Consider the following 20,074-nt stretch of genomic DNA (forward strand, 5'->3'; position numbering starts at 1 on the left):
TGTAATTAATAAATACTATGTTAATGTGTTTTTAATGAATTGATTTTGGTGCAGTTCTTCTCCAGAGAAGGTTTTATATCAAATAGTATTAGATAGTATTTAGGTAACAATTATTGATATACCTTTTAGTGAGCTCATAATTTGGTTTTATTGAAGATTTATAGGTTAGTAATAAGTAATTAATCAAACTTTTGGGTTGCAAATTTATGAAAATCCATTTGGCATTTTTCTCATCTTTATACCTTAATTTGAAATAAATAAATACATTTAGTATAAATATAGTTGCAGGTAAGAAACACATCATCCTTCATCCATTTAAAGGAAAAATACTTTATTTAATTACATGTTAACTTTACTTCTGTATTTTTGTGCCTCTGGTCTCGGCACCTGAAGGATTTCTAGTAAAAGAGCACCGGCCGGTTTTACTCCTCTTTTAGTTTGGCTGGTGATTCATTGATTTTAAAATGCTACGGAGAGAGCACCTTTAAAGGGTAACTCGATACTAAATCACAGGCAGCAAAACTGTTGGCTGTGCCGTTTTTGCAGGCAGCTTTGGCCACGCCCCCAATCAGTGACATCACAGCGGGGTTGTTTGTGTTTGACAACTAGATTGGGAAAAAACTCTTCGAAGGAGGCTTTATGTTAAACGACATGTGGAGGTGCTGCGGAGGATTTGTTTTACCGTCCTCTCGAAGAAAACGCCCTCGCTCCTCCTCAAGGTCGTTCCATTTTGCAGTAAAAAGACGGATTAAACGCGGCGGCGGAGCCGACCGCGGCGGCGGTGCCATCCCTCTGAATTTGCACAGTGGGATGGAGGACGGCATTTTACACCGCAAAAGCAAGACGTGGAGCTTAAAATGATGAATGGGTCTGCAGCGAAATAAAGCAGAAGCACTTCACTGCTGTTGAGGCTGCACTACAGACCCCCCACCGGTTAATCCCACTACTCCGAGTGTGTGCATCCTCACGGGACTAAAGAAGTCCTCCAGAGGGTCCTGCAGAGTCCTCCAGAGGGTCCTTCTGAGATCCCAACGCACGGTTGTACAAATGAAGAAGAGTAAATCTGGCTTGTTAGCTGCAGCCACAATCAGGGATCCTCCACCTTTTCCAAAGTCAAATTCAAGCACTTTTCAAGCATTTCCAGGTGTATTTCCATGCTTTTCCAGCACCTTCTAGCTGTGGTAAACTCCATATTTGTATCAATCCAATCGTCAGAATCCAGTCTACTTATTATGTCACTTGTTCATCACATTAAATGAGATGTTATTGTCCTCTAAACAACCAACATGATGTTGGTAAAATTCAAGTGTTTTCAAGGATTTCCAGCACCCGTACGAACCCTGTATAAAGGTCTCCCATTCTCCGTGTTCCTTGCAGGGCGAGGGCTCCAACTTCCTGCAGCTGGGCTCCTCCATCGAGCAGCAGATCAACGGCATGTTCAAGGTGATGGAGGAGTACAACTGGGACAGCTTCGTGGTCATCACCAGCCTGTACCCGGGCTACGAGACCTACGTGGATTACGTCAAGTCCTTCACCGACACCAGCTACTTCCTATGGGACCTGCAGGACGTGCTGACCTTCGACATGTCGGCCGACGGCATGAACGACATCCGCGCCCGCCGGCTGCTGCAGCAGATCGACGCCCAGGTGCTGCTGGTCTACTGCTCCCACGAAGAGGCCCAGTACCTGTTCAGCATGGCGTCCGAGGTCCGGTTACTGGGGCCGGGCTACATCTGGATTATCCCCAGTCTGGCGGTGGGGAACCCGGACATGCCGCCGCCGGACAGCTTCCCCGTGGGGCTGATCAGCATCATCACGGACCGCTGGAGGATGAGCCTGAGGAAGCGGGTGAGGGACGGCGTGGCCATCGTGGTCAAAGGCGTGCAGAGCTTCCGCAAACAGAGAGGCTTCGTTCCCGAGGGCCAGAGCGACTGCCACAACCCCGTCAAGCCGTCCGTGACCAACGACACCCTGTTCAGGTAGGCTGCAAGGCTAGGAGCCACCTATTTTACTTAACTTTAATTACTTACATTCGAATAAGAAGCCATGACATTTCTACAGAAACACATTTAGTTTAACTCTCAATTAAACTCCACACATCCCGCTAGGCCTGTCACCATGACTACCATAACTACGGACATAACCTCAAGTATTTTTACATTGACGATTATGCTACGATATGCAGACGATCTCCATCATTTCTACATCAATTTATCACCACACATGGACATGTTATCGACATGATATGATCGCAATCATTTTTACACTATCAACTTATTGTACGATATATAGACATACCCTTGTCATTTTGTAAGCTATATGGACATGGCCGTGATCATTTCTACGTTATCAACAATATATTGCACGACCTCCATCAGTTTTTCGTCATTGCCATATATGGACATCCCCTCCATAATTTTTACCATTACAACTACTAATACTGCAACTAACTACTGTTCTATTATAGATAAGAAACCCAGAGACTTTTTGGTTGTGTATATTATGTACGATTTTGATTATTATGCTACTACTTCATGATTATATCAGTGGAATACAGATGTTTCACATTAGAAGCCTTAAGGCAGCTTTACGTCTATAAAAGAGCTGTTTTTCTGACGTCAAAGAAACAGCAGAAGAAGGAGCGATTGGAGATATATCCAGTGCATAATCATAGTTTGGAGTAATATATGGCAAATGAAAACACAGAAAAGAGAGAAACGTGCAGCAGCAGATTGGCGAGTGTGAGTTAGTGATGTTGTAATTCACATTATGTTGAATTTACAACGTCGGCTATTACAGCAGGAGTCATTCCACGCCTCGATGATTTTTCCAGCATTTTTGAGCAACCGGCCCTTTTATTTATATAAACGGTCGTCACCCAGCTTATTTAAATACGACTGTTTATTCAAGGATTCACAGTACATTGTTTCTGTATGCATTCATACATGCATCGGCTCACACGAAGGCCGAGTGGCCGGTGATGCTTCTTCTTGGCAAAGACTCAGGAAAGAAATGGCCGCTGGGGGCCGACTTGAAGAGGAGAATAACGGCCGTTACCGTGGAGACCACTTCACAGCGGCTTTGGGGCGAACGTGAGATATGAAGCCCTGCAGCTTTAGACCCTCTCATGTGTGCTTTTATGATGGCTCGTTTGTTGTGTTGACCGTAAACTAGACACTGAGGATAATGAAAACGCACTCGCCGTGACTAACTGTTACTGCAGCTGTGGGCAAGATGGAGGGAAAAAACCAACAACAAAAAAACTTTAAATAGTGTCATCTCAGGTAGTTGGGAGGTGGCGCTCCTATGAAGCCTGCCGTTACTAAGCAACCAAATCAGGCACAACCCCAACGACGACGGCCGCAGTAATTAACAGTAAAGCTTCGCCAACTTAATTAAACTAAGTGACGGCTTGTCATCTTGAGTTTGGATGACCTTTCAAACAGATGTTGTGACGTCCTCAGTAAACTCTTAAAATGATTAACTTCTCCATATATATATATATATATATGAAAACAGATGTAGAATTACATTTACGGGAGAAAGAAAGTTATCTGCCAGCTGTGATTGGTTGTCACATGACATGCTGCAGCCGTCCAAACGTTGAAATGATTTTTAAGGATGGATGTTTGGGTCCTTAAATCACTCGTACAAGCCAGTTAGAACGAGTGTTAATGAAACTACAATCACGATAACTTAAAAATAAATATCATCACGACTGACTTGAAGAAGTTGTCTAGCTCGCCGTCACGGTAGAGAAAACAACAGCTGGATTTCAAATATACAGGATAAATATTTATTATATCGAATATTTCTAAAGTGGCAAATTTGTGGCCCTAATACGCCGTCAGAGATTTTTTTTTGTATAAATTGGTATAATATCGTGAATCGAGACATGATTCTTGTGTTTTCTGATCCGTCACTTCGACGTTTGGGTCTTCATCGTTAAAACATCCGGTTGAGACCCATGAAAAGTTTCATAAGCCCCGCCCCCTAAAGCATCCCCTGCTTTCTGGTCTGTTGGAGGACAGAAAAACAGAATCATAGATCACTTTAAGTGTCTCGGTTTATATATTCGTAGTCTGTTATCGCGTTGGGGGGGCGAGCGAAAGGAACGGCGTCTATACGGCGCCACGGAAAGAAACGGCAGTAACGGCTGGAACCTGCATCTGTGGGGACGGCAGAGAAATCAGGTCACAAGTTGTTTATTTATTCATGACTTCACATCTGTTTATTGAGTTGGTCACACTTTTCCCAAACCAAAGCGCGTCCTCGGGGCCGAGCTGCGATCCTTCGCCTCGCGTCCTCGCCACCTCGCATACATCTCTTGGAGCTTTGCGAGGTCATTTGGGGGGGGGGGGGGATTGCGTCGTTGCAGATGGGTCATGAAGGGGCCGTGGAACGGCGAGCATCAGCAGACACTTCCTCTCCTGCATTATGAAACATCCCCCTCCCTCTGGTGTCAGAAGTGATTTTTCTTCTGGCTTCCTCGGAGCCGCCGGGGAGACAACCGTCCCTTTTTGTAAACGCAAACCGTCCAGGAACATGGCGAACATTATCCCGGCCTTTGATACTGTACATCCCCCCCTCCAGGGACTTTGTAAACCCAGCAGGCGGCTCACGAAGGTCGGCGAGACACAACGGAGCACTTTCCATTAACTTTATAGTCACTCATTTCTTCTCTTCCCCCCGCCAGATCAAACGTTACCCCCTCTCTGCAGTTTCCAGATTTGTCCTCGCTTGATTGGAGACTTTTTTGATACCGAGTCAGCTCACCTGTTAATGGGATTACTGCAGATTACCAGATTAAATAGGCTTTTCACACGGACGGAGCTGAAGGCGATTCTCCTCCCAGCGGGGTTTTCGTCACCTCCGCCGGAGTGTCGGCCGAGGTGAGAGAGCGGCGCCGCGGGTCTAATGTGACAGGATGTGAGCGGCGACACAATGGACTCAAAAGGAGGATGTGTGTGTTTTACACACACACGCACACACACACAAGGCAGGGAAGCCGCTGGGAAAACCTTGTGTCTCTGTCGGGTCGAAGCTGCTTTTTGTTAAGTTTGTGATGACGTTCGATCTGTTTTAAAGATTTATTTTTTTTAAACTTTTGGACTTTTATCTCTGTCAAAAATGCACCAATGTGTGCAGGAACAGGACCAATTTATAAACCTAATGCATTTGAATAAGGTTACTGAACGAGGTTAACACATGATGATGCCTTTGGATTTAAAAGCCAGGGGGGTTCAAATTGTAATAATCCATCCTGAAGGGATTATGAATGTGTTTTTACCAAATTTTCACAGCAAACAAGTCAAATATTTCAATAAAGAAATTGAAACTCTTAGTGGCACTGGAGGAAAAGACAAGGGTTTCATAAACCTCAGTGAGGTACATCGTCTGGGGATCATGAATGCCGCTTTTCAATGTCTATGCGACAGGACAGTTCGTATCAAGCTGTGATATAATGTTGCTGTACCACAAGCAAGGCGTTATATTCCTAGAACCTGATTTGAAGAAAACTCTCTCTGTTGAACTAAAACACCATCACATGCATCCAATCTGAGGAAAATGTAACGTCCAACAACAAAATACTACTTTTTGTGCAATCTAAGCCGCCGTCTGCCAACAATCTTTGCATGTGAATAACTAGTAATTAAATCGATACGGTATCCCAAAAAGAAATATCACATGTGACATTAAGATGAACATTTTTCAAAACAAGAGAACGGAGAAACTCTAGTTCAGGAAGCCGAAGTCACACTTTTATTGTCTCCCTGCAGGCACATGTTGAACGTTACCTGGGAACACAACGACTTCTCCTTCAACAGCAACGGTTACCTGGTGAATCCGGCCATGATAATCATCACTCTGGACCGAGAGAGACTGTGGGACAAGGTGAGCGTCTTCACAACACGCCAACACAACACACGCTTCACTTCACCACAGCGACTGTGACTGAAGTCACCGGAGCAGAACGCAACTCTCAGAACCAGAAGCAGGTTTCCGTCTTTGTCTGTATCCAACACCCCAAAGTCAAATTCAAGCACTTTTCAAGCATTTCCAGGTGCATCTCCATGCTTTTCCAGCCCCTTCCAGCTGTGGTAAACTCCATATGTGTACCAATGCAATGGTCAGTATTCAGTCTACTTATTATGTCACTTGTTCATCACATTAAATGAGATGTTATTGTCTTCTAAACAACCAACATGATGTTTGGAGACAGCTTTTTACAGAAGGACCACAAATGAAAGGAAAACTAATTCCACTAACAGATCCACAGAAATATAATCACCAACTATTTTCATCATCTGTTCATCATCAAAAGTCATTTTTCATAAAGAAATGTCAGAAAATGCTGTTTTCAGTCCCTCAGATATGGAGATCTTCTTTTCTCTGTTCTATCATAGATGTCATCACATACAACACACATTTCAAGCACTTCATTCTAAATCCAAGCACTTCTCAAACCTTGAAAACACCACACTAAAATTCAAGGATTTCCAAGGTTTTCCAGCACCTGTACGGCCCTGTAAAAGGCAGTGATGTCATACGTAGCTGGTCAGGCGAGTCGATGAACGACTTCACGCCCACACTAGTAGCCTCCACGTCCTCCCACCCTCCGTCTCGTCTAAAAGATATTAAAACAAAGCCCACGCAGGACATTCATCCAAAACTTAACCATCATTAGGTAGTTAATTAATCCGGGTACGACGCCTGTTGACTTCCTGTTGTTAGACGTCACGCTCAAAATAAACAGCCGCTGGCGTACCAGAGCTAATTATGTTAATTATGTCATATATTCATGTTTTCTGGCACAACTTCCTATTCATTTGCAGTATGTTATCAAAGGTGAGCTAATGAGGAAGCTATTTGATTATAGAAGCATGCAGAAGGTGATAATTAATACAGCAGCGGCTCCAATGATACACAAATGTGTTAGAAAATAAATTACTGGGCGTGTTTATGCAAGTCTATCATATTATTGTATAAAATATGATTTTAAGCCGAATCATAAAGAGGACAAGAGATCGTGATGTGATTTATATTGGCGGTTCCTTTTGAGTGAACAGAACTGTTCCCATTAAAATGTGATTTAAAGGTGGTTTAAAACCTGCTAAATGTCTGCAGGATGGAGGTTTGCAGTGTGCAGGCTGGCAAACATGATCACCTTCAAACTGAAGCGTTTCTTTCTCCTCTATTTTTAGTTTTTTTCCTGATGAGCTGATTTCTCGTCTTGAGACTTCCCCGTCCTGCTGTCGGACATCGGACGTGTTGAAGGGCGTTTCTCTCTCCCTGTAGATCAGGGAGGATTCTCACCGTCTTAATATCCTCGTCCTCTGCACTGCCAAAAGACAAACAGGGACGTTGGCAACCGTTGGAAGTGTAACACACGGTCTCCTCCGGATTTAATGAAATGACAAAAGAGCCAGGGCTGAAATCAAATTGTGTTCGGTGTAGCAGTAACCTGGATTTAGAGGCTTCACGATACGTCAGTCACAATATGACTGCCATTTAATTTTAATAAGATACTGTTTTCACCTCACTTCGGTCATTTTTATTGCTGCAAAATGCATCTTTGTTTCAACCAACTTCCCGTCGATCCCGCTGACTTGATCACGCCAGAAAAAAAAAACCTCAGCACCATCTAGTGGACTGAAAAAGCAATTGTTACCAAAAGGTTTAACTTTGCAATATTAACAGTTGTAATAATACCAGAATGATATCGTGATATAATGCTGTATCGATTCTTTCCCAACCCGAGTGATGTAAAACACCTCGTGGATTGTGGATAAAAACAATTCAATTTCCTGTAAATTCCCTGTTATTAAGCTAATTAAAAGCTTTTATTTTGAGTCTCAGCTGGGATGGTTTCCCTCCTCTCTTCCCGTTTGCTCACCTTGGTGGATGATCAGAGACCTGTGATTTTATAAACCGGTCCTGACTGAACCCACGTAGCGTCCACGGTCTCGCCGAGAACCAGAAAGGCCACCTCAGCATGTGGTCTGGCTGATCGGATCCCAAAGTGACAAGCCGCCACCGCAGGAGAGGCTTCTCGGCGTGACTCGGGACTTGAACCAGAGTCTAAGGTGGACGCTGACCTTTAACGTTAAAAAAACCTTGGGTGGGAAGAAAACATGTTCTTCTCACTCTTCCAGAGCGCGACACAGAAGCTCATTTCAGAGAAAATGTTGCGTGAGAGCCGATTCGCTTTTCTGTGCTTAACTTTCTGTTGCCTCTGGCCTCTTTTTCTTGGAGAGCTGAAAATCAATTCCATCTTCTGATTGCCTTTTTTTTGCCTTATTGTAGAGGGGCAGCCTCTCCGTTACCTTCACACACCACCTGTGTGGCCTGTGTCGCATTAACACCCCTCACCTCTTGTGTTTATTAAACTCAAACCACTTTATCATCTAATGCAGTCATTTGAAGAGTCATTATTCGGCTGGAGGTTCTCCGACTTCCTCCCGCATGTAAAACTCGAGGCGACGTGGGAAGATGGAGGGGAGAGCGTGACAAAAAGAGAGTAACGACGGCGAAGGACGGGAAGTGTTCCTGACTGTCGTCGTTATCTGGCAGGGTGATATGCGAGACGGAAAAGCTGCTGTATATCTGAGACGCACGAAACCCTGAAATTACAGTCTCGCCGGCTGGTTTGTAACCCCCAAAAAAATCTAATTTAAGTATTTCCCAGTGGAGTTTGTAATATACCGACTAAGCAGTGAGAAACACATCGCCTCTTTAGATTTCAGAATAAGCTTGAGGATGATGTTTCCCCACTTCCTGTCTCTCAAAGTCAAATTCAAGCACTTTTCAAGCATTTCCAGGTGCATTTCCATGCTTTTCCAGCCCCTTCCAGCTGTGGTAAACTCCATATTTGTACCAATCCAATGGTCAGTATTCAGTCTACTTATTATGTCACTTGTTCATCACATTAAATGAGATGTTATTGTCCTCTAAACAACCAACATGATGTTTGGAGACAGCTTTTTACAGAAGGACCACAAATGAAAGGAAATCTAATTCCACTAACAGATCCACAGAAATATAATCACCAACTATTTTCATCATCTGTTCATCATCAAAAGTCATTTTTCATAAAGAAATGTCAGAAAATGCTGTTTTCAGTCCCTCAAATATGGAGATCTTCTTTTCTCTGTTCTATCATAGATGTCATCACATACAACACACATTTCAAGACCTTTATTCTACATCCAAGCAGTTTTCAAACCTTGAAAACACCACACTAACATTCAAGTGTTTTCAAGGATATCCAGCATCCATATGAAGCCTGCATATTCCCCTTGAATTTGACATTGTAACTGGACTAAAAACCTGGGAGCGGCGGTGAAAGATTGATTTAACCAGCAGGAAGAAGAGGAAATAAATCCAGAGAGAATTTGGGATTGTGTGTTTTTTACCCATGTTTTTGTGATGAGCTGCACCGACCGTGTGATCAGACAGGATTGTCCCCCTTCCTGCATAAACAGCACAGATTATGTGGGAGGGTAAAAACATTTTGTCCAGACTGACTGACTTTTTCTTTTTTTTCGGCCCTCTGGGAAGAAACGACTGTGAAATAAATAAACGTTAGCCAGCTCACATTTGCACCGGCGACCTCGCTGCCACAAGTAAATTCTTAAGTGTAATTGATGCATCTGCAGAAAATGAGATAGAAAGAGGAGGAAGCGTCTCCTCTCATCCATCATGTGACACGCCTGTTCCCCACACAGTAGACTCAGCGGATTAAGCTTCCTGTCAGGACTATGTATTAAATTTATGACACAGACTGATCTGATAAGAGGTTATTGATTTCTGTGTATACTACGGATGATACTGATGCAGATTTATTGCATCTTAAATTAACAGGAAAGAAGCTTAACTTAAGAGTTTAGTTTACATTACGTTCCTTTTTTCTTTAGACGAATGGTTTGTGGGCTGAACTTTTGAGTCATGAGTGGCCATCTTGGTTTCTTTTTGCAACCAGAAGTGAAACTGCATGAGCGAAACTTTGGTTCAGGAGCTGAAATATATATTTTTGAGGATAATTAATGACAATATACAATGGCGTATTAGGGCTAGTGTAAAAAAAAAAAAAAAAAAAAAAACAGATGGGGGAAATATTCTGAGAAAAAAATTGGCAAATTTGACCTCTATTAGCTGTTTTTTATTTCTACAGTGCCTGATAATCATATTAAAGAACTGCTGATAAACCGCCTCATCATCCGTGTTGCATGTTAAAAACCAAATGTAGCTGCTTCTCTGTCTCGTGTTTGTAATTCATGAATGAATTATGGCAGCCGAAGCAGCATTTAATAGGACCCATCTGAGTCAGCATAAATCAACAGGATGAGTCGGGGTTTTTTTAGCCGACTGTGGTCCATTTGGTCACAGCTGGATTCAAACAGAGGGAGCAGATCTGCGTTTTCTAAAACACAGCTTCTTAAAATAAATGTTTGATTTCAGATCTTCATTATGCATCCGGCTTGCTCGAATGCTCATTTCCACCAAAACATCCAATTAGAATTAGCTGGCTGGTAATAGAGCGGCGGGTAGGAATCGCTCTCGTTGCATTAGAAGTGTAATTGGACTCTCTCCATCCCCCAGTGACCCAAAAAAAAACAATTTCCTCTAAACTATTTTCCTCCTCGCTGCACCGGATGCACAAATCACACGGACGTGTGATAACGACGTGTACAGTCGGAGACAACTGTATTAAGATTGGAGTTGGAGATACTCTCAACTGGCTGGAGATTTATGAGAGGCGGTGTGAGTTTAGCATCTGGAGGTTTTTCCCTCTAAAGCCTCGTCTCTCTGGATCCTTCAGGTGGGGACCTACGAGATGGGGATCATGCAGATGCGGTACCCCGTGTGGCCGCGGTACGGATCCTACCTGGAGCCGGTGTCGGACTACCGGCACCTGACGGTGGCCACGCTGGAGGAGAGGCCCTTCGTGATCGTGGAGGCGGTGGACCCGGTGACCGGCACATGCGTCAGCAACACGGTGCCGTGTCGACGGCAGTCCAACAAGACCGAGGCGTAAGTGATGATGATGATGCACCATATCGGAACAAACACCATATTTTCTTTTCTGCAGTATTCATTTAAAAATCCCCAAATTCCATGCATTTTTACGTTGAATTAAAAAAGCGAAATGAAGGGTGTAATAAAAAGAGCCAGAAGAGCCAGGAGATTTAACAAAACACATATTATCCTTGTAAATCTAGACATTTTATCCACCTAGAAGCAGATTTGTCTTGATGTTTAAATCGTGTGCTTGATCAGGAAAATAACAGAAATGCGAGTCCTGCAGACGCAGATCCAAAGAAATTCTATAAGAGATCTGAAAGTCATCAAATATACTAGGTCCCGCCTCTTCCGGGGTCCACCATGGGACCTTAATTCCCTTGATCGCGTTTGAATTGTACCATGGATTACACACCATTGAGTTTGGATCCCTGTATGTAAATCAAAAAACACGTCACCTAAAAGATTTCCTTCTGATGTTGTGCAGAAAACGTAAAAACATTTTATCTTGAGCATCCAGGATTTTTTTTCTTCATCATCATCAAATCATTGGCTGTTTCCAAACTGTGTGCAGCAGCCTGCCTGGTGTTCAAAGAATCCACCTTATTAAAACCCATTTGACATCGGCGTACAGTCCCACGTGCACTCTCGTGTGTTCAACACGCCCGATCTTAATTGATTTTGCATCCAACTGGAGAGCGCCATTAGCTAGGAGATTAAGAGGCTCTTCCCCCGCCATTAGCCCAGGCATGACTTCTTATCACTCAGCGAGGTGAGATACTCATTAGGGCTGCTTGGCCAGAGTGTAATATCCCAGGGATCTCCCGGTGACCCAATCAGGGAAATATATGTGCTGCACGGCGGGGTATCAATTAGATGGGGTCGATTAGGCCGTGTCATCAATCCTGAACACATAGAGACTGATATTGGTGTTCATTAGTGGGGGGGGGGGGCGTTATCCATTACTGACAATAGTGCTAACGAGATGAGGGGAACGTGAGGTGAGGATCGCTTCCCTTCAGTGTAATGGAGGACCGGAGTGCTTTATCGCTCACGCTGACCAGATCATGCTGTCATAATAATAATAAAAAAAGTGGGTAACTCCCCCTGGTCGGACAACGGTGCGCTTTTAAGGAGATGCAAAAAAAATAAATAGTGAAAAGGCAGATATAGACTGTAAGAAGTTCAATGAAGCAATGGTCACTTTGCTCAGCTGAAGGAGAAAAGCTGATGACGTGAATGTAAAAAATAAAAAATCAACAGCCGTTAAATAATAATCAGACTTACTTTGAAGGGGAGGGACTCACCAGCGATACGATAATAAAGTCATGATGTGATCTAATTGTGATTTTAAACAGTTTGGGATATGCTGAGTATTCACATAACATATATTACGATTTATTACCTTTTTTTCAAAATTATGCAGTTTGAAAAGCTAAAGCTTTGACATGGTTCGTCTCACTTTAATCCTTTTTATTACCTACACATTCACCTCACCTACACAATAAAAAGTGTGGCTGACTTTTATGAACATGGTCCGATCCTGCTGACTTTACCCATGAAAACTCAATTAGTACCAAAGGTTTCATTTTTATCTGCAGTATTAATAAAGCTTCAATCAATATTGATAGCAAGATCAAGTAAAATATTCCAATACCACCCAGTACTGTAACTATAACAGTCCCTAACCCAAACATATGGAGTTTACAAGAGATAAAACTCAACAACCCATGAGAGAATTTGGAACCGGCGAATGTTGGCCGTCCTTCCAGGTTCAGTGACCTAAACGCCGGATAAGTTATTAGAATTCTTGTCATTTAAATCAACCGGTGTTAAAAAGTTTAGGCCATGACATTATTTTTTAAACTGCCTATATTTGTGATGAGTCAGCTATTTAACCGACTGTGCATTGCGTTCCCCAATCAGTGCTGCAAGGTCACCTTCCTCCATCTGAATCGCCTAAATCCGTCCCCTAAAGGGCCCCCCACAGACCCCACCACGGCCAAGAACTCAGACCCACATCAGCGCATCCTAAAACGGGACTCATTGGTCATGCAGGTCCTCCAATCCAATCCCCTCGACCCACTTCAATGCCGTGCATTCAGCCGGGCCGGCGGACCATCTGTGTTGCTTCCCTTCCTCGTCCTCCTTGGAGAGGACTGAACCAACGCCAAACAGAACCCCCGGTTCCAGACTTGGCTGAAGCCGCCCAGAGCAGTTAACACCAGCTCTTCCCCTTTCCATGTTTCTCCAGCGATAACACACACCACTCCTCCTCCTCCTCCTCCTCCTCCTCCTCCTCAATGCTGGCAGACTCCAAAGATTAATTCAGAGGCAACGCCCTGGTGAAGGGTGGTACTGACCTGGGAAGATAATGTCATCACACATTAAGTGTGTTTAATGGGGAGCTGGATCATGAGTGGATTTAATTAAAGTCGAGCCTCAACACACATCGGTGCACTGCATGTGTACATATATACAGAGCGTATATAAGTACTACTCACTACTGTTCAGTACAGATGTTCCTGAACCTTTCAGCTTGGGAGGCCTCATCTCAGTCTATCAGGCACAACCATCAGGACCACAAGGTCTGGTGGCCTGGTTTGGGTTTAGTCCACCGAGGTTCAGCATCAACACCTCGCAGTATCGTCCCTCTCATCTCATTATTTCATAATCCACCGATGCAAGTCATCGTACATTAGCTGAGCATTTTATCTAGAATACGATGGTCTCTCCTCAGATCGTCTCATTGACTTAAAGAGGTAAAAACCTATCTAACGAGATCTAACGAGTGACCGGGGATCTGGATCATTTCAGGGCCGAATAGTCGCAGTTAGAAATACGTCGTTAACGAACTATGTCGTTATGTTTTTGGGACGCCAACGTGGGTCTCCTGGTGAAAACTCCACCACCCAGACTTCCTCCTTTTCCTGGGGAAACTCATTTGTGATTCATCAACGTAATCAACAAGAAAATACATTCCAAACTAAGAAGTCGTTCAGAACAGTTGAGATGCTTTTGGGCAAGGAACTTCTCTGATATCTGCTCCAGTGGTCTGAGCAACAGCATATCCTGTGTGAATGTGTGTTCAAGAGTAATTTGAGCAACGTCGCTGGTTCAATTCCAACTGTAGACCTCCAGTCATCCCTCCTCTCTCCTCATTTCCTCTCACTTCTCAATAGAATAAGCACAGCCTGCTCTGCTAACTACTACCTTCCCACACAATGAAACTTCACCGTGATTAACATTTCAAAAGAAAAACGTATTTAGTCGTGAATTCGATTGCTCTCGACGCATCGCAAATTAGTTTTCAAACGAGTCCTCAGAAGAAGGGAGGGATGTCTGGGTGGGTCTCGTAACTCTGTGGAGCAGAAATGTTCTCTCTTTTTTTTGTTTAATTATCCAGCGACGCCTCAAATTCACTTTGTGTGACCCCCGCTCCTCCTCCCTTCTGGTCCCGGCACTTGGGAACAGTTTGCATTTCATTTTCTTCAGATTGTACCGGGAGGATGGAGTGGCACTTCTTGCTTTGCAGCCTCTAACCTGATTTAGGCTCCCCCCGGTGCAGCTGTACCACCTGTTTTAAGAGGTGAATACTTCAGTGAGTCTTTAAACTTTACTTCAGAGCGGACGGAGACAACCCTCCGCTAACAGAAGAAGGCCCACCGGCACACACTGAAATAATACTGTCACCAAACAACCCTCTGAAATCATGTCCACACGTTGAATCAATAACCTGGCACTCTCACATTTTGCAACGATTCCCAAAGCTCTATTTGAATGCAAATGGAGGCGGGAAGCTAAAAGCACGGGCTTTGAAACCTGGCAGCTGGTGAGACGGGGGGGTGGGGGGCGGTGGGACCTGGGTTGTTTACTCGCGGTCTGATGTGGCGGCCTTGTTTTCCTCTCAAGTGTTCATTTGTTTTCGGTTTGTTGTGGCTCGGCTCGACCCTGCTCGTCTCATTGCCTCCTGGTCCTGATGTGTGGGGGGTGCAGATCCTTTAGTCTGGCGGACCCGGGGGGGTCGGGGCTCACTAGCTCGCCAACACATCACCTCACGCCTCCCACTGTAATGCACTATAGACTCTGTTTGGTTCCTTGGAACAAATAAACATTTAACGGCGTAGTAATCTCTCTCTGTGGGCGAATGAAAACGGAGAAAATAGATTATAGTACCGATCTTTTATCATATAAGCCAGAGATCTTCAAAAGAGGGTCCAGGACCCCGAGGAGGTCCTCAGAGATACTGCAGGGGGTCCCCAAAATAATTTGATCCCAAACATTTTTACTTCCATAATTAAAATATGTCCAAAAATACACCTTAACATGAAAACAACCTATAATGAAATAATATAACAATATAAATCTTCCTTTTTGTTAAATGTTAAGAGGTGAAATTGTGATTAAAAAATCTTCTATAAATATATGAATCTGTCAAAAAAGGTTATTTGAATGTCTTAGCATTACATCATTAGATATTTGTTTTACATGGATGACCTCTGACATAAACTATAAATATTGCAAATACAAATCAAACCCTTTGGTAACAATAGATTAGATTTTTTTTGTTCTGGCGTATTCATCGGTTGATTTTGCTGCTAATAATAAAAAGTGTATTAATAGAGTGCATATCAAAACAACACGGGCAAAAAATAAATGACATGGTAAATGGACCATATGTTGCTTTTCTCTCTTTACACTACATTCAGTCTATTTACCTATTCACACATATTCATACACTGATGTCAGAGCAGCCGCCTGCACATTAGCATCGAAGCTCATTCATACACATTCACATGCCAATGGCACAGCCTTCGGGAGGCAATTTGGGGTCCAGTACCTTGCCCAAGGACCGGAGGAGCCAGGATTTTGAACGTGATTCGAATTCAAACGCTTACGCTACAACGGCCCGGGAAATTAAAAGCCTTGTTCACAGAAGAGACGGCGCCGCGAGATGAAGCAGTTGGTGAACTCAAAAAGAACCAAAGCGGGAGAAAACGAGGACACAGGCGATCCCGGTGGAGGTTTTGCTGTTGGGAAGGGGGGGTTTGTGGCCATGTCAAAGGGATGGGAGTCCAGGGACAAGGCCTCTCCGACAGGCCATCAAGCCTCTGACGGAGGCTGCCGAGCGAAGCAGCAACTGGACATGTGGAGGCGGTACACCTGGGACACCAGGTGTGGAGGAAGGACGTCGCCCACCTGACGACTCCACTGAAGCAATAACATCATAATGAATTAAAAAAAAAAAACTTCATATAAATCCAGCGAGTGTTTCCGCTTGATAAAAAGAGTTTCTCTAAATTAGAGCGATGTTTTAACGAGGCACCGGGACGACACTGTGCCTCTTGCTGACTCACGTCGGCTGGCGTCATCCTATTAGTGTGAAACTGAAGGACATTTTCATCCCCACGTTCCTGGTTAATCCCACCGATAAGTAAGGGGGAATTGATTTCAGTCCTTACGTCAGCCGCGTTTTACTTGGTATGCCGAGCCTCAAACTGTCTGCTCAGCTTGTGCTGCGTGCTCCGTCTGAAGATCAGGAACTGTACGGAGGGTTTATTTATTTTATATTACGTTTGTCAGGGTCACGCAGGCAGGCCTGGCATGTGGTATGTGGTATTACACAGGGGCGTGTGCTCATTAAAACGGTTTAGCGTACGGTAGAACCGGAGCGGTGGGAAAACACTGTTTTATATGCTGTACTACCAGTTGTGATAATGTGACGGGACGCTGCGTGCCACAATACCAGAAGATGAACATCCATCCTCAGTGTGAAAGTGAGTTTGCATAATCTTAAAGTCGAGCAGGAACGCCGTTCATCTATCATCCGTGTGGTGAGGTGTTTCGGCAGGCGGGACGTACCATCGGGAGGATCTGATCTGACCGTTGTATAGATTAACACCTTCTCCAGCTCTGATTGGCTGATGGATTGATGTCATGATATTATTGGTTGAAATTGGTGTGTACCAGCTGATTTCTGGTTTCCGACTTTGACATGTCTAATAATTTGTCATCTTTCTGGATTAGAAGGGGTTTGGGAAAAAATGTATTCTCATTAATCATGTTTTTTTGTTTTTTGACACAATGACATTAAAATAAAGATTTCTCCCCAGAATCGATATATTTCCGTTTATTTTTTAGTGACCGTAACCAATAATAATATTGTGTCTTTAGGAGTATAATTTAACTTTTGTTTTTTGTTTAAAAAGGGGGGAAAAGAATCACAATAATCGATACTATCGAATTGCAATACTTGTAAAATCGCAATACAAATCAAAATCGGCACAGAAGCATATGATCCCACCCCAGATCGTCTGTTTTTGACTAATCCAGAATATGAAGCACCAAACAAGTGAAGGAACATATAACAAAATACAGTCCAATGTCTGATAAAGAACATGAAAAAGTGTGCGGTTGAACTGCACGTTTCTTGCTAACCCTCCCTCCAGGTAACGTTTCCACCGGCCGGTCCAAACCATCCGGCGATGAGTTTTTCGCTCCTGTCTGCCATTGTTTGTTTGTGATTAATTTAATGTGGGATTTGTTTTGGTTTCGCCCAGCTGTCCGTCCATCTGTCGGGGCCGTGACATAATGCTGCGAGCCCGTGGAGTCGCTCCAACTGTCCCTCCCGTAACCCCCCTCACCCCAATACCCTCCCCCCTCCTTCACGTGGATTCTCCTCCCTCCTCCCTCCCTTCTCAGCCATGTTTGTGTGCCGGTCTTTCATCATCATTTACCGTTTCACCACCTTTGATTTATGTTGCTTTGAAGTGTTTTGTTCATATTTCTCAGTAGGATCTGCTTTATCTGGTCGAGTATGCGTTCACATTAAAGGAAAATGCCGTATTGATTTAGTATACGATCAAAACGGATGTACTGTATCTGCATTAGCATTAAAAATGCACCCTAAAGTAGTTGGTTTAGCAAGATCATCAGATTGGTGAGTGCAATATTATCCAAGAAATATATGAATATAAAACAAAATGAAGATGCATGTTGATCCAGCTTTACATCATATCATACATGTGATTCTGATTATTACACTGAATTTACCTGAATGATTTTTCTGCAACCCTACGTATCTAAATATTCCTAAATATTTCACATCATTTCACATATGAGCCTCTGATTACTGTGATTTCCATATAACCCAAATTATGTAGTCGATGTAATAATAGGTGATTTTCCTGGGTGGATAACATCTAATGAGAGTTTAATAGCATCATCTATAACGATGAGAAGCGGGCGAGACTCCGACCTCCACGGTGAAACCTTGAAGGAGCAGCGTTTGTGTTTGTTGGTCACGTGGTCTCCGTTTCTGTGTCGCAGCATCGTCGGCCACACGGAGCCGTACACCAAGCTGTGCTGCAAAGGCTTCTGCATCGACATCCTGAAGAAGTTGTCCCGCACCATCAAGTTCTCCTACGACCTCTACCTGGTCACCAACGGCAAGCACGGCAAGCTGGTCCGGGGCATTTGGAACGGCATGATCGGAGAGGTGAGACAGGAACCCACGTTGGGCTCACGTGTACGTGTATGAATGCAGATGTTAATTACTTTTAAATGTGATCAGAGTGAAAACCCACTGATTCACTACAACGGCGTATTAGGGCCAATAGGGGGGATATTCAGAGAAAAAAAAGACATTTTGCCATTTTATATACATAAAATCGGCACATATAGCCGATATAAACAAGTTGCTTGGTTCTGCTGGACAGTGGATGTTTGCCGTTGCTATGACAACAAGTGAAAGCTACCACATCTTAGCCCAACTGCCGTGATCAATAAACACCCATAAGATGACAATATGGCCTCATATGAATAAAACCAACAATAACCAACAACATCATCACCCTAAGGACCTTAACGAGGCGTTGTCACACGTTGGGATGTATTAATTACAAACATAAAAAGACTTCTCTGATTATTGCCCCCCTCTCTGGGCTCCGTTTAAACTTAACGTGAAATAAGAGTGAAATCAAAGTGAAAGCATCGGACAAGAGAGGTTTTTTTTTTTTGCTTCAGTTGAGAAAAATAGCTAAAAAGGAAAAAGGCAATCTTGAAGTCAAGAGTGTGTTGGTACCAAGGTCAGTGTGGTGAGGGAGGGGGGAGGAGGAGGGAGGGGGGGACTGGTGCAGAAAGAGGGAGGAGTAGTTGTCCTTGTGAATAATCCTCCTCTGGCCGGCCCTCCTCTCCAGGAGTCGGAGGCCTGTTTCTCCTCCTTTTTTTGTTTTTTTTTCCACAAACAGGAAGGCTGTGCTCAATGAGGCATCGCCCTCCGTAGGAGAGCTAATGGCTCGTACGAGTGTCCCGACTGTAAATCCACCGGCTCTCCATCAGGGTGATAAACAGCGGTTGTGTGAAGCAAAACAAAAAAAGCATCACTTCCTATTCGGTGGCCTTTTTGGCCCCCATGCTGATTAATTCCACTTCCTGCTTGTAATATTTTGACATCTTATGTAAACGGCACTGTGCAATCCGCCGTGATACTGTGTTAGAGATGGATTAGATGCTTCGGTTGAAGGAGGCAGGATAACATCGGTGCAGGCTGCTGGCGTGAGCAGGCAGCATATCATCCTCAGGGACGGAGGGCCGGGCGCGTCCACGCCGCCGCTGATGGATGAGATTTATCTGGAAAAGGTCAGCGAGTGGACGTCCAAGTATTATGTCGACGACGGCGGACAAACAATCTCCCCCTCTGGATTTTGCACGCTCATCCCCGCCCTAACAGAACCGTCTCTCCCCGCCGACTCAGGTGTTCTACAAGCGGGCGGACATGGCCATCGGCTCGCTGACCATCAACGAGGAGCGCTCCGAGATCATCGACTTCTCCGTGCCGTTCGTGGAGACGGGGATCAGCGTGATGGTTGCCAGGAGCAACGGGACCGTCTCGCCGTCCGCCTTTTTAGGTGAGAAACATCCTCCACGCTGCCCTGAAGGAACAGGCTGGGCAACGGGGTCCACGTGGTCCACGTGGTCCACATCATCACCTTGACCGTTAATGAGATTAATTTATTCAATTAAAATGATTTAATCCTTATATTTGGAAACT

General features: G+C 44.1%; 1 protein-coding gene across 1 annotated transcript in view; it reads left to right on the plus strand.

Moving 5' to 3' along the window:
• Window positions 1-20,074, plus strand: part of grin2ca (glutamate receptor, ionotropic, N-methyl D-aspartate 2Ca) — a 58,272-nt gene that overhangs the window by 28,551 nt on the left and 9,647 nt on the right. The window contains exons 3-7 of the mRNA XM_084036198.1: window positions 1,378-1,979; window positions 5,781-5,895; window positions 10,823-11,034; window positions 18,352-18,520; window positions 19,778-19,931. Coding sequence (XP_083892324.1) covers window positions 1,378-1,979; window positions 5,781-5,895; window positions 10,823-11,034; window positions 18,352-18,520; window positions 19,778-19,931 — 1,252 coding nt within the window. The remainder of the gene's footprint in view (window positions 1-1,377; window positions 1,980-5,780; window positions 5,896-10,822; window positions 11,035-18,351; window positions 18,521-19,777; window positions 19,932-20,074) is intronic.

The sequence above is a fragment of the Eutrigla gurnardus genome (genome assembly GCF_963514095.1).
Source record: "Eutrigla gurnardus genome assembly, chromosome: 20".
NCBI lineage: Eukaryota > Metazoa > Chordata > Actinopteri > Perciformes > Triglidae > Eutrigla > Eutrigla gurnardus.